The sequence below is a fragment of the Notothenia rossii genome (assembly GCF_949606895.1).
Source record: "Notothenia rossii genome assembly, chromosome: 11".
NCBI lineage: Eukaryota > Metazoa > Chordata > Actinopteri > Perciformes > Nototheniidae > Notothenia > Notothenia rossii.
Window position 1 is genome coordinate 26,973,664 of NC_136910.1, and position 16,439 is coordinate 26,990,102.

At 41.1% G+C, this 16,439-nt stretch overlaps 1 protein-coding gene across 5 annotated transcripts in view; it reads left to right on the plus strand.

Annotated features, from left to right (window-relative positions):
• Positions 1-16,439, plus strand: part of ryr2a (ryanodine receptor 2a (cardiac)) — a 291,199-nt gene that overhangs the window by 89,240 nt on the left and 185,520 nt on the right. For 3 of the 5 annotated variants that reach the window (XM_079658890.1, XM_079658889.1, XM_079658891.1), the window contains exons 2-7: positions 568-687; positions 1,527-1,631; positions 2,779-2,799; positions 6,976-7,050; positions 7,859-7,937; positions 8,848-8,960. In XM_079658890.1, coding sequence (XP_079515016.1) covers positions 568-687; positions 1,527-1,631; positions 2,779-2,799; positions 6,976-7,050; positions 7,859-7,937; positions 8,848-8,960 — 513 coding nt within the window. The remainder of the gene's footprint in view (positions 1-567; positions 688-1,526; positions 1,632-2,778; positions 2,800-6,975; positions 7,051-7,858; positions 7,938-8,847; positions 8,961-16,439) is intronic. The other 2 variants (XM_079658892.1, XM_079658893.1) reach the window with 1 other exon arrangement.

Consider the following 16,439-nt stretch of genomic DNA (forward strand, 5'->3'; position numbering starts at 1 on the left):
TGCAACATGTATCTGTCTGAGCTACACTGTGGGCTTGGTTATCTGGTTTAATCCAGGATTAGAGGCACAACAGAACAGACATTTTCTTTTTTGCAAAATTGCTGGATGTGTGTTGGCGGATTGGCATTTTCTTCTCAACAATAACCACAATGTTTCTCTAACCTTAACTTAGCAATAGTTATTGTGTACAAATATTTAAGAGAATCAAGACTTTTTATAAATGTCTGTATTGTTGACTCTTTGTTCATCAACTGAGTGAGAATGGTAGATGTAAGAAGCAATGGCTTCAGTCTACACCTGTCTGTTTGCTTCATTTTGTGGCTGCCCTGGGCAAACTTGTTTACTCTTTATTATTTACTACGGTTTACATACATGTGTGTGTGCCATTTGACACTTCGCAGTGAGGAGATGTAGTGTTCACTCTGTCATTTCGGATGTGAAAGTGAGTGAGTTTGTGATTTAGAGTGCTCCAGGAAGAAGCTGTTTTTAGCCACCGCCTACAATAGGCACTAGATCAATGTCAATGAATGTCTTGATTTGTAACTGTACCTTTGTGTGTGTGTTTAGGATGATGAGGTGGTCCTACAGTGCTCAGCCACAATCTACAAGGAGCAACAGAAGCTGTGTCTGGCTGCTGAAGGCTTCGGAAACAGACTCTGCTTCCTTGAATCCATCTCCAACTCCAAGGTACTCTACAGGCTCTAATGCATTCCCCTGCTTCAGGACCTTAGATTCAGACGTCTAAACCATGTTGGAGTCCACTGAATTGTTAATGGAATAGCATATGGTTTTATATGAAGCAGAATATCATGCAGAATATGCATATTTGGATATGGAGCCTTACTCTCTAAACACAAATACAGGTTAACAGTTTATTCACATTAATAAAACTTGACGATATTGATTGAAAAAATATGAATTACAAGTCATAATAGTCTTTTGCTTCATGTTTAAAGTTGAGGTTAAATACACCTTATCGTTTTGACAAAGCAGAAAATAAATTAAACCTTATAATAAATTCTTAAAAAAGGATGAATTAAGTGTTGTTAGTCATCTCTGACAAATTACAAAGAGTTAAGTTGTATGTGGGAAGTAAAGAATACAATTTCTCAGTGGTTTGGTGTTAACATGTTCAGCTTAACCTGGCTGGCGTGAAGCCCGAAGCAGTATTAGTCACTGCATCGTAGTTCTAGCAATATTATTAATCAGTGACAATCTTCTGCTGTACATTAATTATTGACAGCTACACACCCACTGTCAGTTCATAGGATAATGCTAGGGATATGACAGGGCTTTATCTCTGAGAAGCATTAGGCTAAAATCACTGCTGATGTCAGATTTGAGTGGTTATAAAACTGACAGAAATGTCCTTATGTCTGATAATTATACATTCCTGTCAACCCTGTCTACTACTGTATCACAGGAAGATAGTATGGGTTACATTAGATTTGTGAAGTTATTTTTGAGTTATTTGGCTGTCAAAATGACACACATACATTCTCTAAGGTATGTTCCTATTGTTTCAGAATGTGCCTCCAGATCTGTCCATCTGCACTTTTGTGTTGGAGCAGTCGCTTTCGGTACGAGCCCTTCAGGAGATGCTGGCCAACACCGAGGACAAGGCTGACGGGGTTAGTGTTAAAGTACACGCGCGCACACACACACACACACACACACACACACACACACACACACACACACACACACACACACACACACACACACACACACACACACACACACACACACACACACACACACACACACACACACACACACACACACACACACACACACACACACACACACACACACACACACACACACACACACACACACACACACACACACACACACACACACACACACACACAAGGCCCGAAAATACTACAAGGACGACAAGGTTTAAATCGTTCTCTGAGCCCACACATGTTGACTAGATGGGCAGAGGGTAAAGATCTGGTCCACTGTTCCTCCTCCTGGATTTGCGTTTGGAATACTGGTTCCACTAGCCCTGTAAATTGGGTCAAATACATAATTTACAAAATAAGAAAAATGGGTCCTCGATCGGAGAAATTTGAATTTAATACTGAGTCTAATACGTTTTAAACTGTTATTGCTGTTTTCCTTTGTTTCTCAGTAAAAAGTTAATTATAATATTCTAAGGTTAAAATCGAGCCACAGGGTTGTTAATTTATTTTATATACTGTATACTTGAATTGAACATTTCGGATGGAATTGTCACACACACATTTGCGCTCACACACACATACAAGCAGTTGTGTTTTCAGCTGGTCTCTACTGATGCATGATGTACTGAAGCTGGACCACAGCTGCTGAAAGAGTTCACAGGGGCTGCTTGTTATCATCACACACTAACAATTTCACCCACAAGGAGTCTAAACGCTCGCATTAGAAATCCGCTTCAAGACACCTCAAAGATAGGAGACACTCCATCATATGAACCTTAACTGTAAAAATGAAATTTCCGTCTTATTTATAAAGGAATAGTTCAACATTTTGGAAACTCTTATTTTCTCTATTGCTCAGAGTTTGCTGGGAAGATTAGTATTGATCCTCTTATCGAGCTTCAAATTGCATAGGCCAGACAGACATTACCTTCAGTTAGAGGGTATGTCAAGTATAAAACCTTATACTCACTGTCATAACCTCATAATCCAATAGTGTTAACTGTTGGATAGATGTGTGTTTTTATGTGTCGTGTTTAAAATGACTACGGCAACTTACTTTTTCCTCCTCTCTCTCATTTCCACACAGCATGTAGTGGTGGAAATATGGGTAGGTGTGGCTCCACTCGATGTCTGTGTGTGTGTCATGGTTCCCACTGTCCTTTTGTTGGTTATAACAGTCACTGTCATGAGCATCAACAGTATCAGTACTAGGAGCGATCCCATACTAATATGTGTTGTTGTTATCTATTGAATGTCAAGCTGTAGTACAAAAAGAAAATAGATCCAGTATCGAAGGATATACAAGCTGATATTGAGGCAGACACACACACACAGGTTTTTTTAGCTGCATCTTTTTCTCTGCAGCTATCTATGCTTTAACCAGGCGCAGATATTCTGGCAACGTGAGTCGGCACGTTATTTGCATGTTGATCAAATCTACACATTTTTGTAATAAATACAGTCATTTTGCAAAGGTGTGTGCATCTCACAATACACATTGTATTTGTTTACTAGTGAATCTTGGCATGCTCCAATATGGCAGACAAGCATTATGCATAATGACAACACACAGTAGCAACCAATGGTGGATCTCGATTCATTTTGCTATAGTTTTCATCTACAAGCAGTATAATCTTAATTTTGCCGACATAAACATCGGAGTAGGACGTGATATTTGTGATCACTATTGTAAAAGTGAATAGCCATCAGCCTGCTTGCTGTAGCTCAATATTTAGCACACAGACATTAAATTCACCCTTGTTAACAGTTGCCAAAAATGTTGAACTATTCCTTTGAAATTACCCCCAGCATCAGGACTTTGCTGAGATCAGATCCAAAGGAGGTCCCCACTAGAGCCATAATAGAAAACTGTTCTGTAGTAAATGTTCCAGTCGAGGATTGCCAGCACTCGCAGGGAGGTTTCAGAGTGGCCAGTTTGACTTCTGTAATGACTCAGACAGATCCACCTCTTCCCTTATCAACACAGTCCAAATACCTGACCCAGAATAGGAGATTAAACAGCAAAGGAACATAAAACACAACAAACTGGAGAGCCCTTTCGAGAGGTTGAATCACCACTACCATCAATCTAGCATTACTCATCTATAGGGGTGCACCGAATGGGAAATTCTTGGCCGAAACCGATACCGAAAATAGGAAACAGTTGGCCGAAAACCGAATGCCGAAAGGCCGAAAATGATTAATAGAAATATCTATATATATAATGCATACATTTTTTTACCAATGTTGTTCAGTTACCTGATTATGGAAAAAGACATGATTATGGCAAACTTAACTTAAATAATAATCACTATTATGGGTCCATAAAACATTTATTCAGCACTTTTGAATGCATACAGTACATTAATTCCAAGTCAAGTGCATTTTCTTTTCTCTGTTGGATAACTACAACAAAGTGCATTCAGAACAAAGCCAAGGTGCTTTAAAACTACATAAACATCTAGGCCAGTAGGCCTACAACAAAATAGTGTAAATAAAGACTGTAACAGCCAGGCCTTCAACAACAACAAATGCACCTATAAGTGCATGCATACAAATGTGCAAACTGGATAAATCCAGATGAATGCAACTATTTACAAATGAAATTACAATTCAATTTCAAGAATCTGTAAATAAGGCTGTCTGTCCTCATAAACAAAGTAGTACACATTGTATAAAGATACATAAAGTGAAAACTGGATACAAAATCCACAATCAATTACAAATTAAATTACAATTTCATGAGCAATGTAAACAACATTGTATCATTTAGATACCGAAAGTACAATATATTGAACACTGTGCTGCTGTCATTTTCCCCTATTGATAACCTGAGATGGTGAATTATAACTCACAATGAAAATTGGTCAGGAAAGTGGGTATAGAGTAGACATGTAGAACTAGATAAGCTTATGATAAGCCAGCCTTGTCTACTTATTAAGGAAAAGTGGGAGGTTCTTTTTAATGAACAGTAGCTTCTCTGCTTTATCAGCCATAAGTCTGTTCCTCTTCTCATCAAGCACATGAGAGGCAGCGCTGAACAGTCTCTCGCTGTCAGTGCTTGTGATTTGATCTTACTCCGCATATTTGTCCGGGTGTTTTGATTTCAAGTGGTGGAGTAATCCCGAAGTGGTGAAAGTCTTTGCAGTTACACCCCCTTGAGAAATGTCAGCTGAACACGTTTTACAAATCGCAATCCGCGCCTCTTTCTCTGATATTTTTAAATATCTCCAAGCGCCAGACATGTTGGCTGTGAGCCAGCCGCGAAAATGGTCGCGCTCCGTGTTTGTCGCCGCGTTTTGATTACGTCATCACAACAACACGTTAGCTTACCAACGTAACCCTGTTCCCTGACATTCGGTGATATTTTTTCGGTGCCAATAAAAAGGCCCTTTCGGCCGAAAGCCGAAAGGGCCTTTTTATCCATTTTCGGCCGATAATTTTCGGCGGCCGAATATTCGGTGCATCCCTACTCATCTATGTTTAAGATGAGTAAACAAACGTATGTGGCTTCAATAACATCCTTTTTAACAGTTGCTGAACATGCAGTGTCATTAGGGAATACCTGAATTATTCCAAGCAGAACAAATAAATATTGTATTAACTACACAATTTGGTATATTCGACTATACTTGTAGGAGGATCTTTGGAAGGCCAACCTCAGGAACAGCATGTGTTTTAGCTCAATACAGACGATACCTGCCTCAGTAAGCTTCAATCACATAGATGTCTGATTCATGATTACAAAATAAAAACAGGATTTACAAATATTCTTCTCTGCAAGTTTGTCTGCATCCCATAACCACTGTTTACACACATCCATAAATACATGTGTATCTGAGGCAGCCCTGCTCTGTGAAGCTGCACTGTGTGTTCACTGGGAGTAGGGCAGAATAGCTGCAGTGCAGCAGGAGACATTATGTACACACACAGATAGTTGTGTCAGAGCACTTTCTGCTAAGAAGACAAATGTCAGTCAGAAAGCAGGACTCAGTTACATGGCTCAGTGTTGGAGTCATGCTGCAAGCTGAGAAGTGCTGAGGAGAGGAGAAGGAACAAGGAACTGAAGAGTTGAGAGAAAATGTGGTCTCATTTTAAAGAATATTGACTGGGCTGCATGCTAGTGAACAAAATGACTACACCAATTCAGATTTTAAAACAATAATATTTGTCATCAAAACAAAAGGATCTTATTCCACTTCAACCTTTTAAATGGCTCCTGAACCACCTTACACTTTACACTAAACCTTCAAATGTTCATCAGATTCACCAATTGAAAGTTAAAGAGGCCCTATTTAGCATTTTGGGATGTCCACTCTCTTGTAGTTTGTTTTATGCAGTAGGTTGTTTTGCATGTAAATGGTCTGCAAAGGCTACAATCCCACAGTTTCCCTCCCAAAGTCCACTCACTCCTTCTATAGGCTGACTTTCCAACACATTGTACGTGATAGGCTAGGGGACTAGACATTTTTCACAAATCTCATAGCGGTTGCCCAATCACAACAGACCCGACCAGCTAACCGATCACATCAGACTGGGCTCCAGTTTCAGACAGAGGGTGAAAAGAGGTGCTGCAGCACAGGCAGTATGAGAAAAATAAAGAGCTTTTTTAACATTAAAGCATGGAGACATGTCCCAGTAGAGACACTACATACTGATGACCCTGAAAATGAGCAGAATGTGTTTGAACACATACCTGCACATGAAACATGCAACATAATCGAAAATATTTTCAAATGTTTTATTCATTTTGTTGGTTTTTTAAAGTAGTAAAGAGAAGCTGTTTGGGAAGCAACACATTGTGAATAGGGAGCGTTTGAATAAATGCACCAGGAGGCACTCCAAACACAAAGCAATAGTGCACCTGATCAGGTGTTATTCACTGCAGAGGCCCGAATCATCATCCTGATTATTGTTGAAGAGACAGCACTGAGGATGGTTATTATACCATCAGTTAGGGATGCTATCTCCTTCACAAGGGCCTTTGAAATCTACTGTGGTAGCAGGATGATGGATGGATAGCATTACAGTGTATAGTGCATACTCTTTTTTAAATTGCAGTGTGTAGACTCGCAGGTAATATTTTTCCTGCAGCTTTACAGATAAAGAGCTATAGTAGAGTACAGCTGGCCTCCCCCTCTCTCCTCCTGTCTGCATCTGTTTGTTGACCTTTCTGTCTCTACTGTTTATTGCTATCTCTGTGAAACTGTTTCTCACTGTTTTCTCTTAGTGTCTTTAGTAACTGCTTTTTGTCTCCGTCTCTCTGTCACTGTGTCTCCGTCAGACGGCCCAAGGCGGCGGCCATCGCACCCTACTGTACGGACACGCTGTCCTGCTGAGACACTCCTACAGTGGGATGGTCAGTACACACACACACACACACACACACACACACACACACACACACACACACACACACACACACACACACACACACACACACAGTCTGAGAAACTCATGTTTATTGGTTTATTTTCATTTCATTTTAAACTGGCAATTACTTTAAATCTCCACCTTTAACTTTCTAAAGGCTCATTTGGAAAAATAATTAAATATTCCAAGAGTAGTAGTGCATAATGTAATATTCACCCTGCTCCTCTTTGAGTCAATATTTGAGATGGCATTGAAGCAATTGACATGTTACAGGTAGTTCTGTTATTCACAACAACATTGTCAGAGAAAATCATACAAATCCAGTTATCAAATTGCTGGATCTAAGAGTATTATAGATATAATAATATAATATAAGGAATGTATTGCAAAAACTGTTTAATTATTTGTAATGTATTCATTGTTTAAATATTCTTTTTAGAATAATCAATGTTTCTCTGTTTTTTATCTGGATTTGCAAGTATGACCTTTTTTGTTGGCATGAAGTTTTGCAAAGACCTTTTTTACTCTTTCCATTATCTCTTCAGACTCAAACTGCATATGAAGTAAACAATGTTAGTTCCGTGAAAAATCTTCAAAGGTGATACTGTTTCTTTCTGGGATGAAAATGTTCTAAATGTAACAGTACCTGTAATTATTGCCAGGGTAGGAGTAGATATTCACACAAAGAAACTCTCCAGACAAAATTAATGTTGCAAATTCCCTAACATAATTAGAAGATGATCTACATTATTGATCAGATGGATTGAAGTAACTAATTGTGTGTTTCTGTTTAGTACCTGTGCTGTCTGTCCACCTCGCGCTCATCCACCGATAAACTGGCTTTTGACGTTGGACTGCAGGAAGATACAACAGGTATGGCTTAAACACAGTCGTTGTTAACTTCCGTCTTAAAACGGCTCTAATATATTTTTTTAATAAAGACGAAATGTAGTGTTTCACTTGAAGTTATGAACTACCAACAAAACCATTCCACATTGGTTAAGGAGCAATATTCCAGGGCTTCCACTGTTACCAGATATCTGGACGGAGGCTTCCTCGTCTGTGTGACTGCCATTGTTCGCAGTCTGACCAGCAACTTGAGACTTGAGAATGGACTTGGAATTTTGAAACAACGTTTATGACAGGATTGTTTCACGAATAGATGGCCTCAACTTAATTTAAAGATAATAAAAATGCAACATCTTTGTCAAATAGCTGATGGGTTCAGAGAGAGCATTTTGGTCAATGACTGTTTATCTCAATACAACTCAAGCCTGCTGAAACCTGATTGATCCTTTCTACTTGAACTGAAATCAGAAATGTAGCCTTCATATTCTGAAAACATGAACACATCTGTTTCTAGAGGTTAGCTCTGAGCAGGCTTTGTGGAATTCAACTTGGTCCAGTTTGGTATTTCTGCGTCATTTCTGGAATTAAACTAAAGTCTTTATTTTCCATGTTATGATACTGTCAGGTTGTTTCTGTCTGTGTCATAATGACTCCTGGTGCTTCTCCACTGTATTTTTCTCTTGTTAACAAAGTCAGAACAATAAGCGACTGCAAAGAACACTGTGTGCCCTGTTTTTGTTCTTGACCTGCTTCTGTATAGATGGTGCACTTTATAAGCAAAACAGCTGCAAGACAAATGTAGGCTACCAAAAGTGGTACACAGGCTGAGGTGATAGGTACCCAAACAGGGCTTAATGTTCCTCTCTGAGTCCCATGTCTGCTATGTTATCTGATAGTTTGCTTTGTGTGTATGTGTGTGTTTCCTACTGTGTAGGCGAGGCATGCTGGTGGACCATCCATCCAGCATCAAAGCAGCGGTCAGAGGGGGAGAAGGTCAGAGTGGGGGATGATCTCATCCTGGTCAGCGTGTCCTCTGAAAGATATCTGGTAAGTAGCATCTGTTTAGAGAGGTGGATCAAATCTTACTCTCACTTTCTTTATATTTTCTTTGTTCTTTCCTTTATTCCTTTTTAATTAGCTTTACATTCCCTCCTTAATGCTGCGTTCACACCGGACGCTCCGCTCTAATCGCTCCTATCGCATCGCTCTAAACGCTCGAGTGTTACCGCGGCTGTCAGCTGTGTTTACTCGCATCATTCAAACAAGACGCGCTGGCTTGGGGGCTACAACTACAACAAAAATTAACATATTTTACCGTGAAGAAATTGTAATACACCTTTCTAAATTATGCCGAAATAACAACATACTGATACCGTTTAGTAAAAACCATGAATTAATGCTTGACAAGTCTGCAGACAAGACGGCAGGCGAAAAAACCTTTTAAAATGCTTGTTTTCTGAATGAAGATCGGATCAACCAGGCTAAGCTAACGTTGTATACGCTCCGTCAGTGAGAAATGAATTTAACTTCTGTTAGACAGCTATATGCCATACATTTTTGCATACATTCACAGTAAATATTTATTCAGTATGATAGCTGTCTAACAGAAGTTAAATTCATTTCTCACTTATTCTGACAATGTACTTAATCCCAAATAAAAGAACCCAATAAAAAGAGTTGTTAAATAATAGTGAAGTCACGTTGTAATAACAATAACTCATCCCTCTCGAGTTTTCTTTTTGAGCTTTGCCAAAAGCCACTGTGTCAAGTGTCCTACTTGGGTTGCCGTACGGGGTTGTCCAATATGGCGGACCATCTCGTACATGCGCACTGCAGATCGGCAGAGCTGCAGATCAGGTAGTGACCTTAGAGGCTTCTCAATTCTTACATTTCCCCTCCTCGACTCCTATCCTCGTGTCTTAGTCCCGCCCACAGGGGATGCGAGCGGAGGACTCGAGAGAGGTTTCTCAATACTTTCTCAATACTTCCTCGACTCCTCGACTCCTTGGTCCTCTGGTAGTGACCCGGAAATGAATTTCAGCGCGCCATGTTGAAGGACATCTCGTTTCTCTAAATGCACATCGAGGGCCGAGGATCGAGCGCCGAGGAGGCTCTCTGGAGGAGCTCTCTAGAGGAGACACTGATGCATCCTCCACGGCTCCTCCACGGATTCATTTCCGGGAACGGTGGAGGCGTGACGCACGGCCGGACTTATCTCAGCCAATGACAGCTCTGCATGCATCCCTTGGATATTATTTTAGTAACTGCTTTCATCGCGTCGCGATGTTTACAGAGAGAACAGCTTTGAGGTCCGTGCAGAAAGCAGAGCAGTGTGTCAAATATATATAACTCAGTATAACAGGCCTACATTACTATCTGTATTTGTATGCTGTAGTTTAGTAGATATCTACAAACAAAGAGTCGATATTTTTCTAAGACCATTTAGTGCTTCACATAATAAAATACACAACGGCTGTAGCCTGATTATGCTTTAGGAGCTGTAGGTGTGTGTGGTTCAGTGTGTAGGTGTGTGTGGTACAGTGTGTAGGTGTGTGTGTTGTACAGTGTGTAGGTGTGTGTGTGGTACATTGTGTAGGTGGGTGTGTGGTACAGTGTGTAGGTGTGTGTGTGTGGTACAGTGTGTGTCTGTGTGGTACAGTGTGTAGATGCGGCGGACAGACGGGTCTCAGTTGGTTTGGTCCCCTCTGCTTACTTTTAATACTTGTACAACTTTTGGCCCGTAATTTAAATTCCCCATTTCAGCGATCAGAGAGAGGGGGGGATATATATATATCCAGTCTCTGATTGTGTTACGTTATTATGAGAGTGCTCTCATACTTGTTTGATTCTGAAATTGTATATATTTATATAAATATATGTGTGTGTGTGTGTCCGCATCTGTAGCCTGTTATTGTCTCATTATACTGCACTGTCAATGAATCAAAGTCAATATATATAAGTCATCATGAACACATCTGTCCATCAGAGTGCTGCTGTGCCTCCTGTCATCATTAATGGATGTCTCTTTAAAATGACCGCTCAGAGGAGAGGAGTTCTCATTTCTCTAACCGCCTGCTGCTTCCCCTCCTCTCTCCTCGGTTCCCCTCCTCAGTCCTCCGCTCGCATCTCCTGTGGGCGGGACTAAGTATCGAAGGATAGGAGTCGAGGAGGGGAGTCGAGGAGGGGACATTTAAGAATTGAGAAACCTCCGAGGAGAGAGGAGGGCACATCTGATGGACAGATGTGTTCATGACGACTTATATATTTACTTTAATTCATTCACAGTGCGGTATAATGAGACAATAACAGGCTGCAGATGCGGACACACACACAAATATATTTATATAAATATATACAATTTAAAGTATGAGAGCACTCTCATAATAACGTAACACAATCAGAGACTGGATATATCCCCCCCCCCCTCTCTCTGGTCGCTGAAATGGGGAATTGAAATTACGGGTATTAAAGTATTACAAGTAAGCATAGGACACCAAAACAAATGAGACCCGTCTGTCCGCTGCATCTACGCACTGTACCACACACACCTACAGCTCCTAAAGCATAATCAGGCTACAGTCGTTGTGTATTTTATTATGTGAAGCACTAAATGGTCTTAGAAAAATATAGACTCTTTGTTTGTAGATACAGTGGGGCAAAAAAGTATTTAGTCAGCCACCAATTGTGCAAGTTCTCCCACTTAAAAAGATGAGAGAGGCCTGTAATTTTCATCCTAGGTATACCTCAACTATGAGAGACAGAATGAGAAAAAGAAATCCAGAAAATCACATTGTCTGATTTTTAAAGAATTTATTTGCAAATGATTGTGGAAAATAAGTATTTGGTCAATAACAAAAGTTAATCTCAACACTTTGTTATATACCCTTTGTTGGCAATGACAGAGGTCAAATGTTTTCTGTAAGTCTTCACAAGGTTTTCACACACAGTTGCTGGTATTTTGGCCAATTCCTCCACGCAGATCTCCTCTAGAGCAGTGATGTTTTGGGGCTGTCACTGGGCAACACGGACTTTCAAATCCCTCCAAAGATTTTCTATGGGGTTGAGATCTGGAGACTGGCTAGGCAACTCCAGGACCTTGAAATGCTTCTTACGAAGCCACTCCTTCGTTGCCCGGGCGGTGTGTTTGGGATCATTGTCATGCTGAAAGACCCAGCCACGTTTCATCTTCAATGCCCTTGCTGATGGAAGGAGGTTGTCACTCAAAATCTCACAATACATGGCCCCATGAATTCTTTCCTTTACACAGATCAGTCGTCCTGGTCCCTTTGCAGAAAAACAGCCCCAAAGCATGATGTTTCCACCCCCATGTTTCACAGTAGGTATGGTGTTCTTTGGATGCAACTCAGCATTCTTTCTCCTCCAAACACGTCTAGTTGAGTTTTTACCAAAAAGTTATATTTTGGTTTCATCTGACCATATGACAATGACATTCTCCCAATCCTCTTCTGGATCATATTCTAAATGCTCTCTAGCAAACTTCAGACGGGCCTGGACATGTACTGGCTTAAGGAGGGGGACACGTCTGGCACTGCAGGATTTGAGTCCCTGGCGGCGTAGTATGTTACTGATGGTAGCCTTTGTTACTTTGGTCCCAGCTCTCTGCAGGTCATTGACTAGGTCCCCCCGTGTGGTTCTGGGATATTTGCTCACCGTTCTTGTGATCATTTTGACCGCACGGGGTGAGATCTTGCGTGGAGCCCCAGATCGAGGGAGATTATCAGTGGTCTTGTATGTCTTCCATTTTCTAATAATTGCTCCCACAGTTGATTTCTTCACACCAAGCTGCTTACCTATTGCAGATTCAGTCTTCCCAGCCTGGTGCAGGTCTACAATTTTGTTTCTGGTGTCCTTTGACAGCTCTTTGGTCTTGGCCATAGTGGAGTTTGGAGTGTGACTGTTTGAGGTTGTGGACAGGTGTCTTTTATACTGATAACGAGTTCAAACAGGTGCCATTAATACAGTTAACAAGTGGAGGACAGAAGAGGCTCTTAAAGAAGAAGTTACAGGTCTGTGAGAGCCAGACATCTTGTTTGTTTGTTGGTGACCAAATACTTATTTTCCACCATAACTTGCAAATAAATTCTTTAAAAATCAGACAATGTGATTTTCTGGATTTTTTTTTTTCTCATTTTGTCTCTCATCTCAACTTGCACAATTGGTGGCTGACTAAATACTTTTTTGCCCCACTGTATCTACTAAACTACAGAATAAAAATACAGAGAGTAATGTAGGCCTGTTATACTGAGTGATATATATTTTACACACTGCTCTGCTTTCTGCACGGACCTCACAGCTGTTCTCACTGGAAACATCGCGTCGCAATGAAAGCAGTTACTAAAACAATATCCAGGGGATGCATGCAGAGCTGTCATTGGCTGAGATAAGTCCGGCCGTGCGTCACGCCTCCACCGTTCCCGGAAATGCATCCGTGGAGGAACCATCAGTGTCTCCTCGATCATAGCTCCTCTAGAGAGCCTCCTCGACGCTCGATCCTCGGTCCTCGATCCTCGGTCCTCGATCCTCGATGTGAGAAATGAGATGTCCTTCAACATGGCGCGCTGAAATCCATTTCCGGGTCACTTCCTCGACTCCTCCTTTCCCTCACTCGCGTCCCTTCCTTGCGTCTTAGCTCCGCCTCCGTAAGATGCGAGCGAGAGACACGAGGAGGAGACGCGAGGACAGAGGAGTCCTCAGGTAATAATTGGGACGTCCTCGTTCACTCAAACGTCACTCTTAAACGACATCTGTTAATGATGACATGTGCACAGCTGTATCCCCTCTCATCGGGCTTAACTGAATAACCCTTTAGAACCGGCCCATTTGTTGTTAAATATTTATTTAAATGAATTAATCTTTCTCTTGTTAGTCAAGGAATTCAATGTATGATGGTTGGTCCTGCTTTTGTGTTCCGTTATGGTGTAAAGTGTAGCCTACATTTAAATAAAAATATAATGATAGTAATGTGAAAGCCTTTACTCTGAAAATGTGTGTCCTGTAGATCCCCACATTCACCACAAACCCATATACAGGACTGTGAATTTAAAATAATTTAACTCCTGAATATCTTAACACAAAACAATACAAATAATAATAAATTGAAAAATGATTGATTCGAAAATAATATGATGCAGTACTATTACGTCTGTGTTTCATTAAAGCTCGGCTCTGTGTGTGTGTGGAACGAGCCATTTTGTGTGCGCGAGAGAGAGAGAGAGAGCGCACCGGTACCGGAGAACGTTGTTGTTAACTTCTGGTGCTAGCGAGCTACGCTAACGGATATAAGGAGTTTTTTCAACAACAAAGTGGAGGAGAGTCCTCTCCTGTCAGACTGAGAGACTCAGTGAACTAAAGGACTCTCTCAGTTTTATCTCAGTGGGTCTCAAATGTTTTGGTCACCATTAATGTAAACAATTATTTCCGAGGCACACGTTTATATGATCATTATAGTTATACAAAAATAAGAGAATAAATGAAAAACAGGTATGAAATACTAAATGACAGTAAAACAAGAATAAAGTTTAAAAGGGTGATTTGTAAAATATCCATAAAGAAAAAGTAAATCTGTTTACAGTTCTGTTTCATATGGGTGTTGAGAGATGTATCCATAGATCTCTTCATTTTGCTCTCAAAGTGCACCAGATTGATGCTTTTAACTTCAATATTTAAAAATAAATCTTCCCGGACAAGCTTGCCCCCGGACCCCCCTATGTGAGGTCCACACACCACCTATAAAAATAGCACTTTACCCATGCTTACACCTATTCCGTGAGCCTTCATTTTAACTGTCACACTGTGTATATGCGTGGGGATTGTTGCAGTAGAGAATTCCACAGTAGCGACCGGTACATTAATGGGAAACTCTAAATGTTTGAGCACCCTCTATGAAAGGTCAAGCTACCCCACAGCACCCCCAAAATATATCTCTGGCGCCGCCACTGAGCCTGACTATTTGTGTTGGGGGGGCCCGACTTTTTTTCTCCAAAGGGGGGGCCTGACAGAAAAAGTTTGAGAACCACTGGTGTAACCTTACCAAATGAATTGCACATAATAATTCCCACGGAGCTGTGAGCACTTATACATTTATGTGACGCTTTTCCACTCATCTTCCAGTTGTCGGTTTTCCTCTGTTGAAATGGACCAGCTGTGAAGGTGGGGGTGGGGCTTTTATACGCGAGTAGTGAAAACACTTCTGCGTAGTCTGCTCTCGTGTAGCCTCCCTTTCGTCTTCTCCTGCACCCCTCCTCCCGCACCCCTCCTCCCTCACCCCTCCTCGGCCCCGTCTCAGGTCGACTATTTTCATTTCCTCGCTCCTCGGTCCTCGGTCTCACCGGAAGTTGATTTGTCTGTGCCATCTTGAGTACCGTCCCATGGCTCTTATTTCTGCCGGAGGAGCGAGGAGCGATAATGGAGGAGCGATAACTGAGGAACCACCAGACCATCCTCCAATGAGATCCTCAGATACTCGCCCCGCCCCCTTACTGTGTATCGCTCACTGATTGGACGATGCAGCGCATGCACTGATCTGATGCTTCTTGACATGAGAGCCGTTTCCCAGCGGAGTGAAGAAAATACATGAAACTCACGAGAGTCACTCCTCAGTTTATACTGTGTTTTGTTTCAATTCATGTATCATTTAGTTACAAATATGTGATATATCTGAACAACAAAGTGGTCAAAAATCATTTTATTCATTTATTGGAAACATTTTCATGATCGCTTTTTTCGTTTTACATTTTCATTTATTGTCATTTCCATTCCGTCAGTCATTAAGTTAGACCCTCCAGAAAAACGCAGGGAAAAATCTTTGATTATGCGGGCTAAAATCCTTGATTATGCAATTAAACATGCAGGGTTTTTATGTGATTTTATGCGGTGAAATTGCGGGAAGTTGCGAAAAATAATAGATTTTTTTAAAAATATTGGGCTGTCTTATTTATTCTCTCTCACACACAACCTGCCACTAACGTCAAACCCCTTTCCTATTCAATTAAACACACTCAATGTTTATTTATTGTAAAAGCAATGGGGCTATTTTAATCTCTCTCTCTCTCTCTCTCTCTCTCTCTCTCTCTCTCTCACTCACTCACTCACTCACTCACTCACTCACTCACACACACACTTCTCCGCCTCATTCTGTTTTCATTTACTCGTTCGTTATCCGACCAGCTTCAATCTTGTAGGCTACTCACTTCGTTTCTTGTACAGATGTTGCGATTCATTTCAGACAGTTTGAAACGCGAGGGCCGTGATTGGTACGTGATCTGCCCTCGCTCAAGGGAAAACCTCCAGCTTGACTTGAGACCGCCCCCGTGATAGATAAATGTAATTATAATGAAGCCAGCTGCAATGGATCATTGATCCACCAGGGGGTGCAATGGGGTTCCACACTGGAGCTCATGTGAAATAAAGTGAGATACAGTATGCTGGATGTACAGCGGAACTTTGTTAAGATCCATATGTCACGGATATCCTACTACTGTGCTAAATAAGAGACATGTAATCATT